The sequence below is a fragment of the Xenopus laevis genome, chromosome 1S (genome assembly GCF_017654675.1).
Source record: "Xenopus laevis strain J_2021 chromosome 1S, Xenopus_laevis_v10.1, whole genome shotgun sequence".
Classification (NCBI taxonomy): Eukaryota; Metazoa; Chordata; class Amphibia; order Anura; family Pipidae; genus Xenopus; species Xenopus laevis.
In genome coordinates this window covers 116,240,151-116,262,561 of record NC_054372.1, presented here as the reverse complement: position 1 = coordinate 116,262,561, position 22,411 = coordinate 116,240,151, and the positions used below count along the sequence as shown (strand labels likewise).

Genomic DNA, 22,411 nt, shown 5'->3' with positions numbered 1-22,411 from the left:
TAAACTTTAAAATTACAAAGCCTTTATTAAGCAATAACTTACTGAAACTCCACTTCTGCTCCTCTTCAGAAAAGGCGACAGGGCGACGATCCATCCTGCGGCGCTCTATTTGTCCTCCCTGGTTAGCTCCTATATTCTACTGAACGCGTGTGAAGCGAGTTGAAGCTGCGGATCAAGACCCTGCGGAACTAACACATGAAAACCTTGCTGCTGTACCAGTGCAAGAAGCAACCACGAGAGACCAACTGGTGCAGGTAGCCAAAGATGCTGTACAGGGAGCAGTACTAGTGGCCCCGCTGTCCATATCCCTCCCTGTGGAACCCAAGTCATGCTCTGGCAAGAAAGCACGCAGACTGGCATTGGCTGTAGGTGCAGGCAGTTTCCTGGGAGGAAGCGGTTCTCCCTCCACAGGCAGCTGAGCGCCGAGGTGTCACCCGGCTGACTGAGAAGAGCAGACAAGGAAAGGAAATCACCTTGGCAGAGCTACTTCAGGAAAAACTCAGTCCGGTTCCGGTTGAGAGAAGCAGTCCTGATTCCGAATATCTGTCCCCATGCCCTACCGGTTGCACAAAGTTGTTCCCAGTATCTCCACTGCTCAGTGCGAGGCAAAGGCCTGGGGGAGAGTTACGTCTAGTCTGGAGTTGCCTCAGTGCTGCAATGCAGTGAGTCTCCATCCAACCTTAGTTGTGTGGGTGGTTCTGCAATAAATAAACAAGTCGTCTGGCTTCTGGTTTGCTTGTCCTTTATTTAGCACCGAGCTTGATAAATTCCCCTGCCAGGGCAACGTGTGACTCCCAGGTTGCTGTAGGTACAAGAGGGCTCCTCACTCTCTCTATAAATCAATGAGGAAGGTACAGGTAAGGCAGTGGCTTCCCCCAAGTTCAGGAGGAATTAGCGAGCCCAGTGAGCTCCTTGCGCCGATGCAATGTTGGGAAAACACGAAGTGCATTAGATTAGGTGCAGTGACGGGGTTAGTGCAGAACAGAGTGGAGCTGCCATGGATGAACTTGTGGGAAGCCGCTGCCTTACCTGTACCTTCCTCATTGATTTATAGGGAGAGTGACTAACCAGACTGAGTTTTTCCTGAAGTCGATCTGCACAGGTGATTCCCTTTCCTTGTCTGCTCTTTTCAGTCAGCCGGGTCACACCTCAGCGCTCAGCTGCCTGTGGAGGGAGAACCGCTTGCTCCCAGGAAACTGCCTGCACCTACAGCCAATGCCAGTCTGCATGCTTTTGTGCCAGAGCATGACTTGGGTTCCACAGGGAGGGATACGGCCAGCGGGGCCACTAGTACTGCTCCCTGTCCAGCATCTTTGGCTGCCTGCACCAGTTGGTCTCCCGTGGGTGCTTCTTGCACTCGTACAGCAGCAAGGTCTTCATGTGTCGGTCCCGCAGGGTCTGGATCCGCAGCTTCAACTCTCTTCACACGCCGTCAGTAGAATATCGGAGCTAGCCAGGGAGGACAAATAGAGCGCCGCAGGAAGGATCGTCGCCCTGTCTCCTTTTCTGAAGAGGAGCAGAAGTGGAGTTCCAGTAAGTTATTTCTTAATAAAGGCTTTGTAATTTTAAAGTTTAATTTGTCTTGGTGTACTAACAAATTTTTTAATACATTTTTTTGATGTTACTGGTCCTTTAAAGCCAATTTAAGTTTAGCTGAACTTTTTTTATGCATTCTGATCTTTGCTAAGTTGTTTAGCCAGTTAGTCACTAGAATAATGCATGAATCCGTTAATAAGGCAGTGACCTCCTATCCATGGCAGCTCCTAGCAAGCAACTACTCCCAAAATCTTCAGACAGCTGTTCACTGATGCAGAGAGCTGGAATATTTTTTAGCATTGAGGAGAATATGGAGATTAGTTTCCATGTTTATTTTTTTTCCATGTTCTACTGTTATGTCTCCAAATGTGTTTTTGTGCTTACTGTAGATCTGAATGTGGAAAAGGTTGTCGTTATTATTCAAGCTTTGCTAAATGTGACATTCCCATCCCAGTTAAATGTGTAAGCTGCTAACTGTCCCAGAGATGTAAGACAGCACTGTGTATACTGCTTTAATTTTCTTGGAATTTAGGTTGTTAAATACTGGCCGGAAATAGGCAAGTGTGGGTTTCTGGTCTGGCGCTACCTTCTAAGGCGTGATGATGCTGAGCCTGCTCCCTGGACTCCAGAAGGCATGGAGCGGTCAAAAAACCTAGGCCTTACATTACAGGTGCGTACATGAAATATGAGTGACCACTCAAAAAGCTGTGCCTGTAGTCTGTCTATATTTCTGCCAATTCATTTGTGATTGTTGGTGGATGGAAATGTACTTATACTAAAGCTGGCCATAGATGCAAAGATCTCCACCGTGTGTGGAGAGTCCCGACATTTTTCGTCCGGTGGAGATCGGTCGTTTGGTCGATCGGACAGGTTAGAAAATTTCTGTCGGCTGCCGATAATATCTCTGTGGGTATTGCCGATCGTACGATTTTCAGTGGGAGACTGTCACTAACTTTGGTTGGACATAGATATCGTACAATTGCTGTCAGGGGCAGAACATTGCTGATCTGTTCTTTTACTAATCTGACTGGTAAGACTTTGATCTGAAAGGTTAGTGGCGGGTCGGGAGATGGGAAAGTCCGATCGTACGATGATTCGTAAGATCGGATCTTTGCATCTATGGCCAGCTTAAGAGATATGTGTATATATCTGTATATTCTTTCTGTTGCTAATTTAGTTCCCTGAAGGGTATTTGGAAGCTATGGCTAACAAAGAAAAGAAGGATAAGGTGAAAAAGCCTGTAAGATCAGAGACCAGCAGCCCAGTCAATCAGAATCTCCACAACAGCAGCAACACAGCAAACCAGCAGCCACCAAGCAGCCCAGAGCAAGCCACTAGTCCAGTCAGACGAGTGAGTCAGAAGTTCAGCTGCAGCCAAAGCAATGGGAACCAGAAAAGAGCAGTGGAAGATGGTACTTGTTTTTGTTGTTTACTTGTAGTGTGCCAGACATAGAAAGTGTATATTAACCCTTTAAGTGCCAGCAGAATTTCACATTTTGGTTACGCGAAATGCCAGCCGTTTTTGAAACATTTTGTGCTCTCTCACTTTAGGGGCATTTTCTGAGGGGAAACCTATAGTTTACCTAGGAAAACTATAATTGTTTTTTTCGGTAGAAACTGAGCTTTCTAAATCTGCCTGAGTTTTCATGTATTTCCACCTGTGCAAAAAAATTTATAGTGCTAAATACCAAAAAAAAATGAAAAATTACCATTTTTCATCGTATATCACTTTATACCAGAAAAATATTTCCTTTAACGGATGAAAATCCAACTGATTTGGAAAGCCTTATGTCTCTCGAACGTGCCAATACCAGATATGTATAGTTTTAGGGAGATTTAGGATTTCTGTACAGCAAAAACTCCCGGCAGTATATTACCGAATTTTGAAAGCACTAAGGCAGAAAACGGCATGCTTTAGATTCTAAGGCAAAAAATCCTGAAACTGTAGGTTTACCCCAGAAAACCATACATTTTTGAAAAGTACACATTCTGCCGATTACAAAATGGGTAACTATGTCTCTCTACTCCCAACTACCAAACATAAAACCTTGTCTGAATATAGCGGTTTTTCAACAAAAAATTCAAAATTCTGAAAAATCATTTCAAAGGTTTTATTTTGCTGCTCCGCATATCCCAAACTATATTAGGTACCAAGAAAAAGCACCTGAAATATGATTGCCAGGGGTCCACTGAACAGTTTGATACCCATTATGCATAGGTTTACCAAAGTATCTGGCATTTAGAGACACCAATATGTAGTTAGCACATCCAAATTGTTCAGGACTTTACTTCAGCTACTGAGAAATCAACACATTGACTGCATTTTTTGTGGGGTAAAAACACAAAAATATATGTTTACCCCCCAAACCCATATATTTTTGGAAAGTACACATTCTACTGAATCTAAAATGGGTACCCATGCCTTTCTGCTCCAAACTACTGAGTCGCAAGGCTTTCCCAGAATTGTCGGTTTTGGTGAAATATCTGAAAATTGCCTCAAACCTTCAACTTCCCAGCACCATATCGCCCATGTATCATTACATACTAAGAAAAAGCACCCTAAATATGATTGCCAGGGTTCCTCTGAACATTTTGGTGGTCATTGTTCATAAGTTTACCAAAGTATCTGGCATTTAGAGGCCCCAAAATGAAGTTAGCGCATACAAACAGTCCCGTGGGTAACTTCAGCTAATGAAAGATCAACACATTGACTGCATTTTTGTGGGGTAAAAACACAGAAATATATGTTTACCCCCCAAAACCCATATATTTTTGGAAAGTACACATTCTACCGAATCTAAAATGGGTACCCATGCCTTTCTGCTCCAAACTACTGAGTCGCAAGGCTTTCCCACAATTGTCGGTTTTGGTGAAATATCTGAAAATTGCCTCAAAGCTTCAACTTCCCAGCACCATATCACCCATGTATCGTTACACACCAAAAAAAAGCACCCTAAATATGATTGCCAGCATTCCTCCAAACAGTTTGGTGGCCATTGTTCATAGGTTTACCAAAGTATCTGGCATTTAGAGGCCTCAAAATGAAGTTAGCGCATACAAATAGTCCTGTGGGTAACTTCATCTAATGAAAAATCAACACATTGACTGCATTTTTGTGGGGTAAAAACACAGAAATATATGTTTACCCCCCAAACCCATATATTTTTGGAAAGTACACATTCTACTGAATCTAAAATGGGTACCCATGCCTTTCTGCTCCAAACTACTGAGTCGCAAGGCTTTCCCAAAGTTGTCGGTTTTGGTGAAATATCTGAAAATTGCCTCAAAGCTTCAACTTCCCAGCACCATATCACCCATGTGTCATTACGTACTAAGAAAAAGCACCCTAAATATGATTGCCAGGGTTCCTCTGAACATTTTGGTGGCCATTGTTCATAAGTTTACCAAAGTATCTGGCATTTAGAGGCCCCAAAATGAAGTTAGCGCATACAAACAGTCCCATGGGTAACTTCAGCTAATGAAAAATCAACACATTGACTGCATTTTTGTGGGGTAAAAACACAGAAATATATGTTTACCCCCCAAAACCCATATATTTTTGGAAAGTACACATTCTACAGAATCTAAAATGGGTACCCATGCCTTTCTGCTCCAAACTACTGAGTCACAAGGCTTTCCCACAATTGTCGGTTTTGGTGAAATATCTGAAAATTGCCTCAAACCTTCAACTTCTCAGCACCATATCACCCATGTATCGTTATGCACCAAGAAAAAGCACCCTAAATATGATTGCCAGGGTTCCTCCGAACAGTTTGGTGGCCATTGTTTATAGGTTTACCAAAGTATCTGGCATTTAGAGGCCCCAAAATGAAGTTAGTGCATACAAATAGTCCTGTGGGTAACTTCAGCTAATGAAAGATCAACACATTGACTGCATTTTTGTGGGGTAAAAACACAGAAATATATGGTTACCCCCCAAACCCATACGTTTTTGGAAAGGACACATTCTACAGAATCTAAAATGGGTACCCATGCCTTATTGCTCCAAACTACTGAGTCGCAAGGCTTTCCCAAAGTTGTCGGTTTTGGTGAAATATCTGAAAATTGCCTCAAAGCTTCAACTTCCCAGCACCATATCACCCATTTGTCATTACGTACTAAGAAAAAGCACCCTAAATATGATTGCCAGGGTTCCTCTGAACATTTTGGTGGCCATTGTTCATAAGTTTACCAAAGTATCTGGCATTTAGAGGCCCCAAAATGAAGTTAGCGCATACAAACAGTCCCGTGGGTAACTTCAGCTAATGAAAAATCAACACATTGACTGCATTTTTGTGGGGTAAAAACACAGAAATATATGTTTACCCCCCAAAACCCATATATTTTTGGAAAGTACACATTCTACAGAATCTAAAATGGGTACCCATGCCTTTCTGCTCCAAACTACTGAGTCGCAAGGCTTTCCCACAATTGTCGGTTTTGGTGAAATATCTGAAAATTGCCTCAAAGCTTCAACTTCTCAGCACCATATCACCCATGTATCGTTATGCACCAAGAAAAAGCACCCTAAATATGATTGCCAGGGTTCCTCCGAACAGTTTGGTGGCCATTGTTCATAGGTTTACCAAAGTATCTGGCATTTAGAGGCCCCAAAATGAAGTTAGCGCATACAAACAGTCCCGTGGGTAACTTCAGCTAATGAAAAATCAACACATTGACTGCATTTTTGTGGGGTAAAAACACAGAAATATATGTTTACCCCCCAAACCCATACATTTTTGGAAAGTACACATTCTACAGAATCTAAAATGGGTACCCATGCCTTATTGCTCCAAACTACTGAGTCGCAAGGCTTTCCCAAAGTTGTCGGTTTTGGTGAAATATCTGAAAATTGCCTCAAAGCTTCAACTTCCCAGCACCATATCACCCATGTGTCATTACGTACTAAGAAAAAGCACCCTAAATATGATTGCCAGGGTTCCTCTGAACATTTTGGTGGCCATTGTTCATAAGTTTACCAAAGTATATGGCATTTAGAGGCCCCAAAATGAAGTTAGCACATACAAATTGTCCTGTGGGTAACTTCAGCTAATGAAAAATCAACACATTGACTGCATTTTTGTGGGGTAAAAACACAGAAATATATCTTTACCCCCCAACCCCATATATTTTTGGAAAGTACACATTCTACAGAATCTAAAATGGGTACCCATGCCTTTCTGCTCCAAACTACTGAGTCGCAAAGCTTTGCCAAATTTGGCGGTTTTGGTGAAATATCTGGAAATTGCCTCAAAGCTTCAACTTTCCAGCATCGTATTGTCCATGTATCATTACCAGCATAAAGCATCCTAAATATAAACATATGGGTCTACTAAACAGTTTGATGCCCAATGTGCATAGATATACCAAACTATGTGGCGCACAGAGACCCCCAAATGACAATATGTAAAGACATTTTCACGGCTGACGCGCTGGCTGCTGCAATATAACCACCCGGTGTGTGTATCATGCGACATTAGACCACCTAACAGTACAGAGACCCCAGAAAACCATATATTTTCAGAAAGTACACATTCTGACGAATCCAATATGGGTAAATAAGTGTTTCTACTGCAAACTGCCAAACTGCAAAGCAATGCTGAACATAACGGTTTTTATCAAATTTCTGAAAATCGTCACAAAGCTTGAATTTTACCCCATTATATGCCCCACATTTCGTAACTTATCAGCATAAAACATCCTGAATATGAACGCCAGGGGTCTACTGAACACTTTGATGCCCAATATGCATAGATATACCAAACTATGTGGCGCACAGAGACCCCCAAATGACAATAGTTTATATACATTTTCACGGCTGACGCGCTGGCTGCTGCAATATAAGCACCTGGTGTGTGTAATATGCAACATTAGACCCCCCCCTAACAGTACAGAGACCCCAGAAAACCATATATTTTCAGAAAGTACACATTCTGACGAATCCAATATGGGTAAATATGTGTTCCTACTGCAAACTGCCAAACTGCAAAGCAATGCTGAAAGTAATGGTTTTTATCAAATTTCTGAAAATCGTCACAAAGCTTGAATTTTACCCCATTATATGCCCCACATTTCGTAACGTATCAGCATAAAACATCCTAAATATGAACGCCAGGGGTCTACTGAACACTTTGATGCCCAATATGCATAGATATACCAAACTTTGTGGCGCACAGAGACCCCCAAATGACAATAGTGTATATACATTTTCACGGCTGACGCGCTGGCTGCTGCAATATGAGCACCTGGTGTGTGTATTATGCGACATTAGATCCCCCTAACAGTACAGAGACCCCAGAAAACCATATATTTTCAGAAAGTACACATTCTGACGAATCCAATATGGGTAAATATGTGTTCCTACTGCAAACTGCCAAACTGCAAAGCAATGCTGAAAGTAGCGGTTTTTATCAAATTTCTGAAAATCGTCACAAAGCTTGAATTTTACCCCATTATATGCCCCACATTTCGTAACGTATCAGCATAAAACATCCTAAATATGAACGCCAGGGGTCTACTGAACACTTTGATGCCCAATATGTATAGATATACCAAACTATGTGGCGCACAGAGACCCCCAAATGACAATAGTGTATATACATTTTCACGGCTGACGCGCTGGCTGCTGCAATATGAGCACCTGGTGTGTGTATTATGCGACATTAGACCCCCCTAACAGTACAGAGACCCCAGAAAACCATATATTTTCAGAAAGTACACATTCTGACGAATCCAATATGGGTAAATATGTGTTCCTACTGCAAACTGCCAAACTGCAAAGCAATGCTGAAAGTAACGGTTTTTATCAAATTTCTGAAAATCGTCACAAAGCTTGAATTTTACCCCATTATATGCCCCACATTTCGTAACGTATCAGCATAAAACATCCTAAATATGAACGCCAGGGGTCTACTGAACACTTTGATGCCCAATATGCATAGATATACCAAACTATGTGGCGCACAGAGACCCCCAAATGACAATAGTGTATATACATTTTCACGGCTGACGCGCTGGCTGCTGCAATATGAGCACCTGGTGTGTGTATTATGCGACATTAGACCCCCCTAACAGTACAGAGACCCCAGAAAACCATATATTTTTAGAAAGTACATATTCTGACGAATCCAATATGGGTAAATAAGTGTTTCTAATGCAAACTGCCAAACTGCAAAGCAATGCTGAAAGTAACGGTTTTTATCAAATTTCTGAAAATCGTCACAAAGCTTGAATTTTACCCCATTATATGCCCCACATTTCGTAACGTATCAGCATAAAACATCCTAAATATGAACGCCAGGGGTCTACTGAACACTTTGATGCCCAATATGCATAGATATACCAAACTATGTGGCGCACAGAGACCCCCAAATGACAATAGTGTATATACATTTTCACGGCTGACGCGCTGGCTGCTGCAATATGAGCACCTGGTGTGTGTATTATGCGACATTAGACCCCCCTAACAGTACAGAGACCCCAGAAAACCATATATTTTTAGAAAGTACATATTCTGACGAATCCAATATGGGTAAATAAGTGTTTCTAATGCAAACTGCCAAACTGCAAAGCAATGCTGAACATAACGGTTTTTATCAAATTTCTGAAAATCGTCACGAAGCTTGAATTTTACCCCATTATATGCCCCACATTTCGTAGTGTATCAGCATAAAACATCCGAAATATGAACGCCAGGGGTCTACTGAACACTTTGATGCCCAATATGTATAGATATACCAAACTATGTGGCGCACAGAGACCACCAAATGACAATATGTATATACATTTTCACAGCTGACGCGCTGGCTGCTGCAATATAAGCACCTGGTGTGTGTATTATGCGACATTAGACCCCCCTAACAGTACAGAGACCCCAGAAAACCATATATTTTCAGAAAGTACACATTCTGACGAATCCAATATGGGTAAATATGTGTTTCTACTGCAAACTGCCAAACTGCAAAGTACTGCTGAACGTAACGGTTTTTATCAAATTTCTGAAAATCGTCACGAAGCTTGAATTTTACCCCATTATATGTCCCACATTTCGTAAAGTATCCGCATAAACCATCCTAAATATGAACGACAGGTGTCTACTGAACACTTTCATGCCCAATATTCACAGATTTACCAAACTATGTGGCGCACAGAGACGCCCAATTGGATATATAGTAGATAAAATTTACAAGACATAACAAAATAATACAGAAAGTGTGAAATTCAAATAAAATTACTAAAATCCAATAAAACCACAAAAATCTATGCTTTTTTTTTTCAGACTAGTGTAATCAGACATCAGAATTACAGTTTGAATATTATAGCTTGGCAAAATAGGTTTTACGGACAGAATAAAGCAAGCAACAGTTATGCAGCGCTGAAAATGCAATAAAATGGCTAACAATGCACCAAAATCCCTAAAATTTCCAAATAATCACCGAAATAACATACAAAAGGTATTGCACAGTACGGTTAGCGAATACGCTATTCGCAAAGGCAATAAAACATTTTTTTGAGCCAAAAACACAACAATGCAATATGAAAAAAAAAAAAAAAAAAGCTACACAACAGTGTATGTGTGTGCACATGTGTACAATTGGTAAATTGCATGTTATGTGCATGTGTTTGTGTGTGCAAGTGTATGTACCCCCCCCAAGTGTGTGTGACCCCCCTGATCCCCCAAAAAATGTATGTGAGTGTGTGTAAGTGTAAATCTAAGCATGTATTAGTGTATAAAGTGTGTGTAAGTGTATTTTGTGTGTGTGTTACACTAACCTGGGGTGTGTAGCTGCAGATCTGTGTCCATGATGGCAGGAGGAGTGGAGAAGCAGGAGGGAGTCGCCAGATCCGTTGATCCGATGCGTGGGCGTCGCTGGAGGGACCCGGAAGTGCAGGCAGCAGCAGCAGCGCGCAGCCACGTGCGTCTGTTGCGTTTGTGGGGCCCCTGGACGATCGCGCCTCAGGAGCCCCTTTCCCACCCGCTCCGCTCGTTGCCTAGGGGGTTGTGAGCGAGCGGGGAAGGAGCGAGCAGCATTTAAAGCCGCTCCTGAGCTCCCCGCACGCTTATGCTGCAGAACGTAGAATCTACGTTCTGTGGCATTTCAAGATACTTTTCCACAGAACGTAGATTCTACGTTCTGTGGCACTTAAAGGGTTAAAGGGAATTTTAGAATGTAGAAATGCACACTATCATGCCCTTTCACTATCATTAAAATTTTACATTTACATTTGAATGCAAAAGATTTTTAGATTAACAGCATAAAAAAAGTATGATGAAAGTACGTTTCGGGGAAGACCCCGCATAGACAATTCCCTGAAACTTTCCATCACGCAATAAACAGCAAGGGCTTTGCCCTGCCAGCAGTATCCTAGTGTGCCGGTGTTTCTTCTATATATATAAAATATTTGAAGCACATACAGAGCTGCAAACCACACAGTTTTAGGGTTTTACACTCTGATAGAGTGGCTTCCTGGCAATTTTTTTGTCGAAGAAAAATCGTTCGATCGATGGATTAATCGTTCGATCGAACTATTTGCGTTAAATCGTTCGACTTTGAAGGATTTACATTTGGCAGTCGAATATCGAAGGTTAATTAACCCTCTATATTCGACCCTATGTAAATCTGCCCCTAGGTGTATCAATTTCCTTTTTTTTTTTTTTTTTTTTTTTTTTTGATTCTGGTATTTTTCCAGATATTTTGTATTCCAATATACAGTACCCTCTGTTGATATATGTAGTGGGCATAATTAAATTCTTTTAACCAGATCAGCGGGGCCCATGCTATGAGAAAGATTCTGAAAATAACTTCACAACTATTATAAGTTTTTCTGATATTTATGGAGAGATGGCACCAAACAGACTTGGCCCTTGAGACGATAGTAATAATACTAATGTTATTGAAAAGTTGTGGTCTGATCCTCCTTGAGTGACAAACATAATATGACAATTTATAAATCTGTAGCTGTAGTTTAAATCCATTAGGTCAGTCCATCAAAACTGTAGGGTCCAGGGTCTACTTTCACAACAATTAGTAATAGACTGAATATGACAGGTGTTATATAGGCTTATAATGGTAATATAAAGAGAATTGATGGAGAATCATTCTTGAATGAGGCCCACTGATAGATCTCTGGTACTGACAGGCCAGTCTGGCCCTGAATATCAAAAACAGATATTTGCAAGTGAATTTGTTACGATAGTATTCTAAAATCTCTGAGATTAACAACATTATTGCAAAATAAATACATCCAAAATGTTAAGCTATCACTTTTATTCATCACATTTGCATGGAATATTTCAGAGGACAAAGAGATCAAGCCCCCTGTCAAGTCTATGAAACTGTCAGAAGATTCAAAAGGAGAGGCTTTCCAGCTCACTCAGCAACAGCAGTGGTTGATAGGAGAGGACACACTGAATCAGAAACTATGGGACGAAGTGCTCGTATCCATCAAGGAAGGACCTGTATGTATATACCTACATATTCATTTCTTCCACTGTTATTATATACATGTGGGGCAATTTAATACAAGTTTTCAACAGATGCAAATATGCATAATACAAATAGTTTTCCTTTTGCACAGATAATTTTCCCATCTGCTAGTAAGAATAAATGTGCCAACTTACCAGTTTTCAGTGCATGCAATAAAACTTCTTACTGGAAATTTCTGCAAGCTGAGCATTGCTGTCGAAGAACAAACACTGCTGTTGGTTATGTTTGTTAAAGCCAAAAATGTGGCACACAAGGCCCAGTAAAACATTTGTGGGGAGATTTGTAGCCCACAATAAAAATGCACAACTGCAAGCAACAAATCTCCCAAAGTGCTTCTCCACCTGCAATAACTGATATTAAAACCTTTGGGTTGTGAAGTTTCCTTGTAAGACAAATTTGTGCGACTTCAGAAGATCAAAGTAACGCATATGTTTTACCACCGGCGATTTCAGTTATTGCTGGTGGAGAGGCATTTTCGGGATATTTGTCTCCTGCTGTTGTTTGTTTTTATCATGGGAGACAAATGCCTGATGGCCATTACCCTTACACTTCATGGAAGCAGTTCTGTGTTAGCAAAGCCAATGTTTGTATGCCGCAGGCTTTATCTCTATCCATTCCTACCACTCCATGCAAGATGGTTATAGCATTTATTGCATAGTTAAATTAATGGTACAGCAGCAATACCACATCCAACCTTTGGCATGGACTGTACCATAATTGAATGTCCATCATTGGTTTTGCATTAAATGTAAGGGGCAAATTTATCAATGGTTGCACCTGGGAAATCACCATTTTGTAAAGTCTATGTATACAGAGGAAGTAGACCCTACAGGGGGGCACAATTCGTATAGGGGAGTCCCATGAGGCCCTAATTAATGTGTAATTTCAACATATATTGGTCTAAATTACAACAATGTAACAGGAATCAGCTCATCTCCAGATCTTAACCAACTGGAACAGCAGTATTAAGTGTGACTGCAGTTTTTCATGTGCCACTTAAAGGACATCAAAAAACGGAATTGTTTTAAAGTGATAATAATATAATGCTGTGTTGCCCTGCACTAGTAAAATGGTTGTGTTTGCTTCAGAAACACTACTATTGTTTATATAAATAAGCTGCTGTGTATCAATGGGGGCAGCCATTCAAAGGAGAAAAGGCTCAAGTTACACATGATGTTATCAGTTATCCACTATTTAACCTGTACCATATTGCCTTTTTTTCAATTTCCGCCATTGCTACACAGCAGCTTGTTTATATGAACTATAGTAGTGTTTGTGAAGCAAACAGATCAGTTTTATCAGTGCAGAGCAACACTACATGATATTTTCAATACTTTAAAACAGTTTAATTTTTTGGTGTTACTGTTCCTTTAAGGTGGCCATGCACGCACAGATATTATGGTATGATATGAAATTTCGTCTGTATTGAAAATGAACAATCTTTACGAAGGAAAGATTGTAATTGTCCACCTTTAGAGTTAAAGGAACAGTTCAGTGTAAAAATAAAAACTGGGTAAATAGATAGGCTGTGCAAAATAAAAAATGTTTCTAATATAGTTAGTTTGGCAAAAATGAAATGTATAAAGGCTGGAGTGACTGGATGTGTAACATAATAGCCAGAACACTACTTCCTGCTTTTCAGCTCTCTAACTCTGAGTTAGTCAGAGACTTAAAGGGGGGCCACATGGGACATAACTGTTTAGTGAGTTTGTGTAAATAGGCTGTGTGCAATAAAAACATTTTTTACAATATAGCTACTTGGCTATATATGGCCCTCCCCTCAAGTCACTGAGCGGAAAAAAAAAGTATTGGAAACCAAATACTGCAAAGCAGGTAGTAATACATGAGTGATACTCACAGTTCCCTGTATAAGCCTGCAGCCTTGTGCCTTTATATGGTCACAGAACAACCCCTCAGTGACTTGTAATATCCGTATCATTTACAGTAGGGGTACATTATCCCTTATAATATACATATAATATTTATACATAAATAACTAATGGAGTCACAGTGGGAGAACCAAGAATAAGCCAAATGCCTGCAAGAGTCTTGATAAAGGCAATGCTTGGGGGAGAGCTTTATCAGACTGTGTATGGCCACCTTAAATTAACAATGGCAGATAGTTTTAGTATAAAAATCTTTAGTTGTTACCAAAGTTCTCCCTGCACACAGTTTAGGTGTGTGTTTGTGGATGAGGGCAGAGGGGAAATCTGTAAAGCAGCCAGCCACAAATTTAAGTCGGCAGCTTATTGGCCCTTGTATGGGGGCCCCCGACTAGCTTCCCCGAAAGCCATCCGACCGCCCGTTCCCGTTAGTCGCTACATGGCGAGCGATCATCCGGCCCTGTGCTTCTCCCTCCAGCCCCCTCAGTCTGACACATGCAGGAAAAGCTGCTCCTGGGTCCTACGTTGTGAGCGATCAGCCGGTCATGTGCTCCTCTCCCCACCCCCACCCCCTCTGTCTGACACTAGTTTTAGTTTTAAAGGCAGCTTAAAAAACAGGGCAGTGTATAATAAGCGCAGCGCCACATCTAATTAATCAGGCAGCGGGGGGCCCACTTGAATTGTAGGAGTATGCTATAGACCGCCTAATGTAAGTGAGGAGGAAGAGACAAAGCTCCTAATGCAAATAGAAAAGGCTGCTAGTTTAGGTAAAGTAATGATAATGGGGGATTTTAATTACCCAGATATTGACTGGAGCAACGGTACTGCTAGATCAGTTAATGGGAACAAGTTTATGAACTTATTGCACGACAATTTTTTAGCACAGGTTGTTGAGGAGCCTACCAGAAAAAATGCTATTCTTGATTTAGTGATCTCAAATGACCCAGAACTTATAGCAAATGTGCAAGTCATTGAACCCCTGGGTAATAGTGACCATAATGTTATATCTTTTAATGTCTGGTGCAAAAAACAAAAATATACTGGGGCAACAAAAACCATGAATTTTGCAAAAGCTAATTTTAGTGCCTTGAGGGCTGCCCTACAGAGCATTGATTGGGGCATTAGGTTTTCAGCTAAAAACACAGAACAGGAATGGTTGTCCTTTAAAATGATATTAAATCATTACTGTTCTCAATTTATTCCCTTAAGGACTAAACGTAGAAGCTCTAAGAATCATCCTGTGTGGCTTAATACAGAGGTAAAGATGTTAATGGGAAAGAAGAGAAAGGCATTTAAAAACTACAAATCTGTAGGGACAGAAGCTGCATTTAATGAATATAAACACTGTAATAAATGTTGTAAATCAGCAATCCGGAAGGCTAAGAAAAGAAATGAGGAGTTAATTGCGGTGGAGGTGAAAACTAACCCTAAAAAGTTTTTTAAATATATTAATAGTAAAAAGATGCAGGTTGAGAGTGTTGCTCCATTAAATAATGGTACCAGTATGGTTGTAACAGATACAGATAAGGCAAATGTGTTAAATCGGTTCTTTTCTTCAGTGTATACAATAGAGGAGTCTGGGTTCACAGGCTCACTTAATAACTGCACGAATGGTTCAGCTCAATCTAGTCAGTGGCTGACTCAGGATATGATTCAAAAAGCTTTAATACAAATTAATGTAAACAAGGCTCCAGGGCCTGATGGCATACACCCCCGGGTTCTAAGAGAGCTTAGTTCAGTTTTAGACCAGCCCTTATTTCTGATTTTCTCAGATTCACTGTCATCTGGTATGGTGCCTATGGATTGGAGAAAAGCTGATGTTATTCCAATATTTAAAAAGGGATTACGATCTCAGCCTGGCAATTATAGGCCAGTAAGCTTGACATCTGTGGTGGGCAAATTATTTGAAGGCTTGTTAAGGGATCACATTCAAAATTTTGTCCTAATGAATGGCATTATGAGCAACAATCAGCATGGCTTTATGAAGGATAGGTCATGTCAGACGAATTTGATTGCATTTTATTATGTGGTAAGTAAGATTCTGGATAGTGGGGGGGCAGTAGATGTGATCTATTTGGATTTTGCCAAAGCGTTTGATACTGTGCCCCACAAACGACTGCTTTCTAAACTAAGGTCTGTTGGGCTTAATGAAGTCGTTTGCACGTGGATAGGAAACTGGCTACAGGATCGGGTACAGAGGGTGGTTGTTAATGGGACATTCTCTACTTGGAGTAAGGTTCTTAGTGGAGTCCCCCAGGGCTCAGTATTGGGTCCACTTTTATTTAACTTGTTCATTAATGACTTAGGGGAGGGTGTTGTAAGTAATGTATCAGTGTTTGCAGATGACACAAAATTATCCAGCCCAATTAATTCCATCCAGGATGTGGCATCCTTGCAACATGATCTTGACAAACTGGCAATCTGGGCAGCTAAGTGGCAAATGAGATTCAATGTTGATAAATGTAAAGTCATGCACCTGGGATGTAAAAATATCCAAGCCACTTATACCCTTAATGGGACTGCACTAGGCAAATCCATTATGGAAAAGGACCTTGGAGTCCTTGTAGATGATAAACTTGGCTGTAGCAAGCAATGCCAGTCCGCAGCATCAAGGGCAAATAAGGTCTTGAGCTGTATTAAAAGGGGCATAGAGTCACGGGAAGAGGGGGTCATTCTTCCACTGTATAGAGCACTTGAAAGGCCCCATCTAGAATATGCCGTACAGTTTTGGTCTCCATCACTCAAACAGGACATTATTGTATTAGAGAGGGTACAGAGAAGGGCAACTAAGCTGGTAAAAGGTATTGAAAATCTTAGCTATGAGGAAAGACTGGCCAAATTGGAGATGTTCACGCTGGAGAAGAGGCGCTTAAGGGGTGATATGATGACTATGTATAAATATATAAGGGGATCATATAACAATCTCTCTAATGCTTTATTTACCAGTAGGTCTTTCCAGCTGACACGAGGTCACCCATTCAGATTAGAAGAAAAGAGGTTCCGCCTAAATATTCGGAAGGGGTTTTTTACAGTGAGAGCTGTGAAGATGCGGAATTCTCTCCCTGAATCAGTTGTACAGGCTGATACATTAGATAGCTTTAAGAAGGGGTTGGATGGCTTTTTAGCAAGTGAGGGAATACAGGGTTATGGGAGATAGCTCATAGTACAAGGTGATCCAGGGACTAGTCCGATTGCCATTTTGGAGTCAGGAAGGAATTTTTCCCCCTCTAAGGCAAATTGGAGAGGCTTCAGATGGTTTTTTTGCCTTCCTCTGGATCAACTGGCAGATAGGTAGTTAATAAACAAAAAAAAAAAAAAAAAAGGTTGAACTCGATGGACATGTGTCTTTTTTTCAACCTTACTTACTATGTTACTATGTTACTATGTTACTATGTAATACAGGAGAGAGCGGCATTTGCCCGGATAGACAGATTATCAGTCTGGGCCTGTTAGAAACCCAGTCACTCCTGTCTATATACATTATATTTTTGGTTACATAGCTATATTAGAAACATTTTTTATTTTGCACAGCCTATTTACACCAATAATCAGCCTTGTGTCAAGAATTTTATATTCTGTAAAAATGAATATTGTCAGTCCTTAAGCTCAAGTAACTGACACTAGCCAAGAGATATGTTCTATGACAAAAAAAGATGAGATTGTACATATGATTCCGATTGTATCACCTGCAGCAGCAAAATCATATGCTGTCGGGCATTCCAAAAGGACGCACGAAATAAATTGTTTCTATTTTTTTTTTTTACTGTAGAAATTTCTAAAGAACGTTGAACAATCTTTCATGTGTGTCTGCTGCCAGGAGCTTGTATACCAACCTGTCACAACTGCGTGCCTCCATAATGTGTGCAAAGTAAGTGTGCTCCCTGTGTCTTACAGATATAATATTATTCTGAGCAACACTTCATATCATTCTGAGCCAGCTACTGAATCAATGAGAGTTAACTGTCATCATTTTCTATCTTAATCGTTTACTGTCCAGGGATGAAAGCACAGACTCTATTCTGCTGTTCTGTGCATGTGCAATTCTGCTCAGAGGATACACTGCATATTTATTTTCATAAATAGAGCACTTCCTGGGCAAAAACAAAGTATAGCCCCCTCCACCAATGATTCTGCCATTTCTTGTCTTTTAATGAGGAAACCCACCCAAAATCTTTTTCTTTAAAGGGGTTGTTCAACTTCCAAACATTTGTTTCAGTTGTTTTCAGATTGTTCCCCACAAATAAAGACTTTTTTCAATTACTCTCCATTATTTATTTGTTACTGTTTTTCCAAAATCTAAGTTTAAAGTTGAATGTTCGTGTCTCTGGTGTTTCAGTCTGGCAGCTCAGTAATTCAGTTGCAGACTTTGAACTGTTACAATTTTGCAACATTTAGTTGATACATTTCTCAGCAACATCTCTGGAGTATTAGCAACTATTGTATCAATTCTAACAGCTGCCTTTAATGAAACCCAGGGATTCTGCTCAGTAGGGACAAAGATAATAAATGTGTCAACGAAATGTATCAATTTAGAACAGTTTACAGGGTCGACGACCCCCCTCCCAGAGCTGCTTTATGGCAGGGGCACACGGGCAGATTCGGGGAATGCACTCGCGGTGCTTTGATTTCCGAAGTTGCCCGAAGTTTCGGAAATCAAATCGTCACGAGTGCTATTGCGATGGCGTTTTCTCATATAGCAGGGGGAAGGCAGTTTGGGGAGATTGTCGCCCTGAAGAAGAGGCGATTAGTTGCCAGACGACTAAATATCCCTTAATCTGCCCGTGTGCCCCTGCCCTTAGAAGGTGAGAAATTACACATAGAAAATAGAAAGTCATTGGAAAAAGTCGTTATTTCTGGTGATCTATCGGAAAACGACTAGTTGTTTGAAGGTGAACAACCCCTTTAATGTGCAATAAATGGAAATATACATGAAATGTTCAGTGGTTTAAAAGCTATTTATAAATGTAATTGAAATCAGTATCTGTCTGACTGCTGATATTCACTGCAAAGAATGGTTCTTTCCTGAATCAGTGTAGCCGAAGCCAGCAGCAGCCAGACCTGAAGGAGAACTTCTGCTAGAACAAGGGAACAAAAGTTTGTAATGCCTCTGTACTTATACTCAATAATTATGCAGACAATATTTCAAGTACACAATTTTTGACATTTTAAGTAATATGTCTATGAAGATTTTCATTCATCCATGTTATGGTATATTTAGTAGAAGTAAATCTAAAGCAACTGGTCCTACTGAGTAATCATTGAAGACATTTCAATGGACACTCTCTTGAAGATAGCAATTGTCACCTCTATGAATAGTTACATTGGACCATTGTGATTGGATTATTGGAAGAGTTTATATGCTGAGGAGTTCTCGTACCAGTCAGTTGAACTGAAGTAGCTGGGGTGAGTAGTGAAACGTCCACAATGATTACTCGGCAAGTCCAGATGCTCTAGATTTACTTTTACAAAACATTTTAAGGAAGTAAAGCGTGGGTTCATTTCAGTGTAAATTTTAGCATTGCGGTCCCCTTGTTAGTCCAAAATCCTGTCGATAAAATTGTAAAACACTTTGGGGGTTATTTACTAAATCTTGTCGATAAAATTGTAAAACACTTTGGGGGTTATTTACTAAAATCCTAATTTATATAATTTTTCAATAAAAAAAACCACGACCAAACTCCCATACCCGATTTTACCTTAATTATTATTAAAAAAAAATCAGTCCAGGTAAAAACTTTATAAAATCGAGCAAAAACCTGTATCGTACAATTTTTTGGGGGGCTTTTTTTTTTTTCAAATCGATCAAACGTTTTTCGCATTTTTGCCTGAAAAGCCTGAAATTTTTGGATTTTCAGGCTAATTCTAGCACAGACCACAGAAACTTCTAAATAGGAGAGGGACCTCTGCCATTGACTTATACACAACCTTGGCAGGTCTGAGATGACCGTTTTTTGGATTCAGGCTTTTTGCCACATCGGGCTTTAATAGATCTAAAAATAAAAAAAAAATAGTTTTTATAAAAACCCAGACAAATTTTGCCCGAAAAAGCCGACCAGAGTTTAGTAAATAAAACCCTTTGTGTGCAAAATGTTTATTTGTGGTTTTGTTCTCGTTTCAGAGCTGCCTGCAACGTTCTTTCCGAGCAGAGGTCTACACCTGTCCTGCTTGTCGCTATGATCTAGGCAAGTCATACAACATGGTTGCTAACAAAATTTTACAAACGCTTCTTGACCAGTTTTTCCCTGGATATAGCAAAGGCCGGTGATTTTTTTTTTTTTTAGGCTTTTGTGGCTTGTTCTCTTTTTGACTTTTTATAAAATTTTAACAGACATATAAGACAATTTAAAAGTAAAACAGATTAGCAGTGGACCAACAGCATCCATGGAAATCAGTAAAAAAACGACACATCTTATTCTCAAAAGTTCATTTTTGGACAATACCATCATCGCTCCCCATTTTGAATAACCATAATGACGGACTGGCTGACACATTTAAGGTCCTACTTGTTTAATTTGGCTGCCCATGAACATCAGAAGAATGAATGTGTGGAGAGACACAAAAATCAGGACAACTGGTGTTGAGCAAACCCACTGCCTCTTGGATGGTTAGTTGTGTCTGGTCTATAAGATTTATCAGCTCTGGTAGGACCACAACTTGTTGACTCTTCTAGGGCTTAAGGGAGCAAAGTTCACTGACAGCACTTAGAACATTTTTAGATTTAAAATCAGCAGTTTACTGTGCTTTACCCCCCCCCCCTCTTCTTTCCTGGATTCATTCTATACTGTTTCTGCATTACCTTTTTTTTATTTTGCAAAGCCTATTTGTAGTTTATTATGTTAAGCTTTTCTGCAGGTTGACTACTAATAACAATATGTATGCGTTGTTGCTGCATTAATGTAAGTGATCTGTGTTGTTAATTTTTTTTCTGTTTTTTTTTTTTGTTTTTACTTTTTCGCTCATGTTTTCTGCACTTAGAAATAATCAAGTCAATCTAGCTAGGTAAAGAATATTTTCTATAAGTGGTCACTTTTGTATCATTTTAAAATGGTATGACTTGTATATGATAAATGGTAATACCGAGCATTGCTGGTGGGTGCTAGTCATAGGTCTGAGGGTCTGAAATGGTTTCCTTTTGTGATCTCAAATTTTATACAACTTAGAATCCCAGAAATATACCTTATTAAATATTTTCTGACTCTTGAAATGAAGCTTATGATTTTTGCTGCTCTATGCTACAGTACAGTAGATGTAGTGAATTAACCTTGTTTTGGACAATGTTTTATATATATATATATATATATATATATATATATATATACATTTATTGTCAGATTTTCTAAGAAAATGCCCCTTTTCTGAGCTTTGTTACATGAGCTTGTGTTTCGATACTGGCATAAAGTGACTTCTGTATTGTTGGTTGTATGATCATCTGGTTAGTAGGGATGAAGAAGCATGTTCATAGCCATCTGGTTTTTGTAAGGTCAGAAGATTGTTACCACTATATAACAGCCTCATATTATTTATAACCATATAATGACTTTTCATTGTGGTCATGGAAATGTTTTTTCCCCCTATTTTCCCCTTTTTAATGCAAATAAACCACTATGCTGCTGGATCATTTATTTGTTTTAATCTTTGCAAAAATGCATAATTTTCTCACTTACTAGTAACTTTAAATAACTGGGTTCGGGAACAGTGTGTTATTTGTTATAATTACTGAGATTGATTGTTTACAGCATCGGGGGCCCACTGTGTCTGTGATTTCAAGGGCTCTCCTTCTGCTGATAACTGTTTACCTCCTTCCTTCTCATCTACTTTGAGGGGAAGGGGAGTAGGCCTGTGGGCCCCACTGAGTAAATACTCCTGGTGTTCCATTGGCCCAGGTCGATGCTGTTTATGATCTAACCCCAAAATTGGTATAGTACCACCTACAAACGCATCATTTGTACTACCCAGTCCTTTTGCCAGTACCATCAACGTTTCCTAAAACCAATAGCAGCTTTCACCTGGCAGCCATTTTTCCCTCTGGCATACCATCAATTATATTTACATCACAAAAAATATTTGCAAAGACCATTATTCTGTCTAAACTTCATGCAATGAAGAATGCAGGCTTAAGGTGGCCATACACGGGCAGATAAAGCTGCCGATATCGGTCCTTTAGACCAATTATCTGCCCGTGTATGGGGGCTTCCGACGTGTCTTCCTGATCGATATCTGGCCACGATATCGATCGGGAAGGTTTCATTTTTCTGCCGACTGACCAGTCGGAGCCCATTGCTCCTCGTTGTAATCCGATCGTTCGGCCCTGGGGCCGAATGTTCGGATTACCCCAATATAGCCCTGCTGTTGGTGGGCATATTGGGGAAAAATACGCTCGTTTGTCGATGTCACCAGACAAGTGCATCTCTTTCTTTCTCTCTTTCCAAGAAAGATTGTTTATTTCAATACACACGTGTAGCTCTGAATAGTCAGATATAAAGGTAGAAACAATAGAATTCTACC

General features: G+C 40.1%; 1 protein-coding gene across 1 annotated transcript in view; it reads left to right on the top strand.

The window, feature by feature from the left end:
• uhrf2.S (ubiquitin-like with PHD and ring finger domains 2, E3 ubiquitin protein ligase S homeolog) overlaps positions 1-21,521 on the top strand; it is a 66,591-nt gene extending 45,070 nt beyond the window's left edge. Inside the window, exons 12-16 of the mRNA XM_018243816.2 lie at positions 2,069-2,206; positions 2,714-2,948; positions 11,835-11,995; positions 17,676-17,774; positions 20,025-21,521. Coding sequence (XP_018099305.1) covers positions 2,069-2,206; positions 2,714-2,948; positions 11,835-11,995; positions 17,676-17,774; positions 20,025-20,171 — 780 coding nt within the window. The 3' untranslated portion in view covers positions 20,172-21,521. The remainder of the gene's footprint in view (positions 1-2,068; positions 2,207-2,713; positions 2,949-11,834; positions 11,996-17,675; positions 17,775-20,024) is intronic.
• Positions 21,522-22,411: the final 890 nt, after the last annotated feature.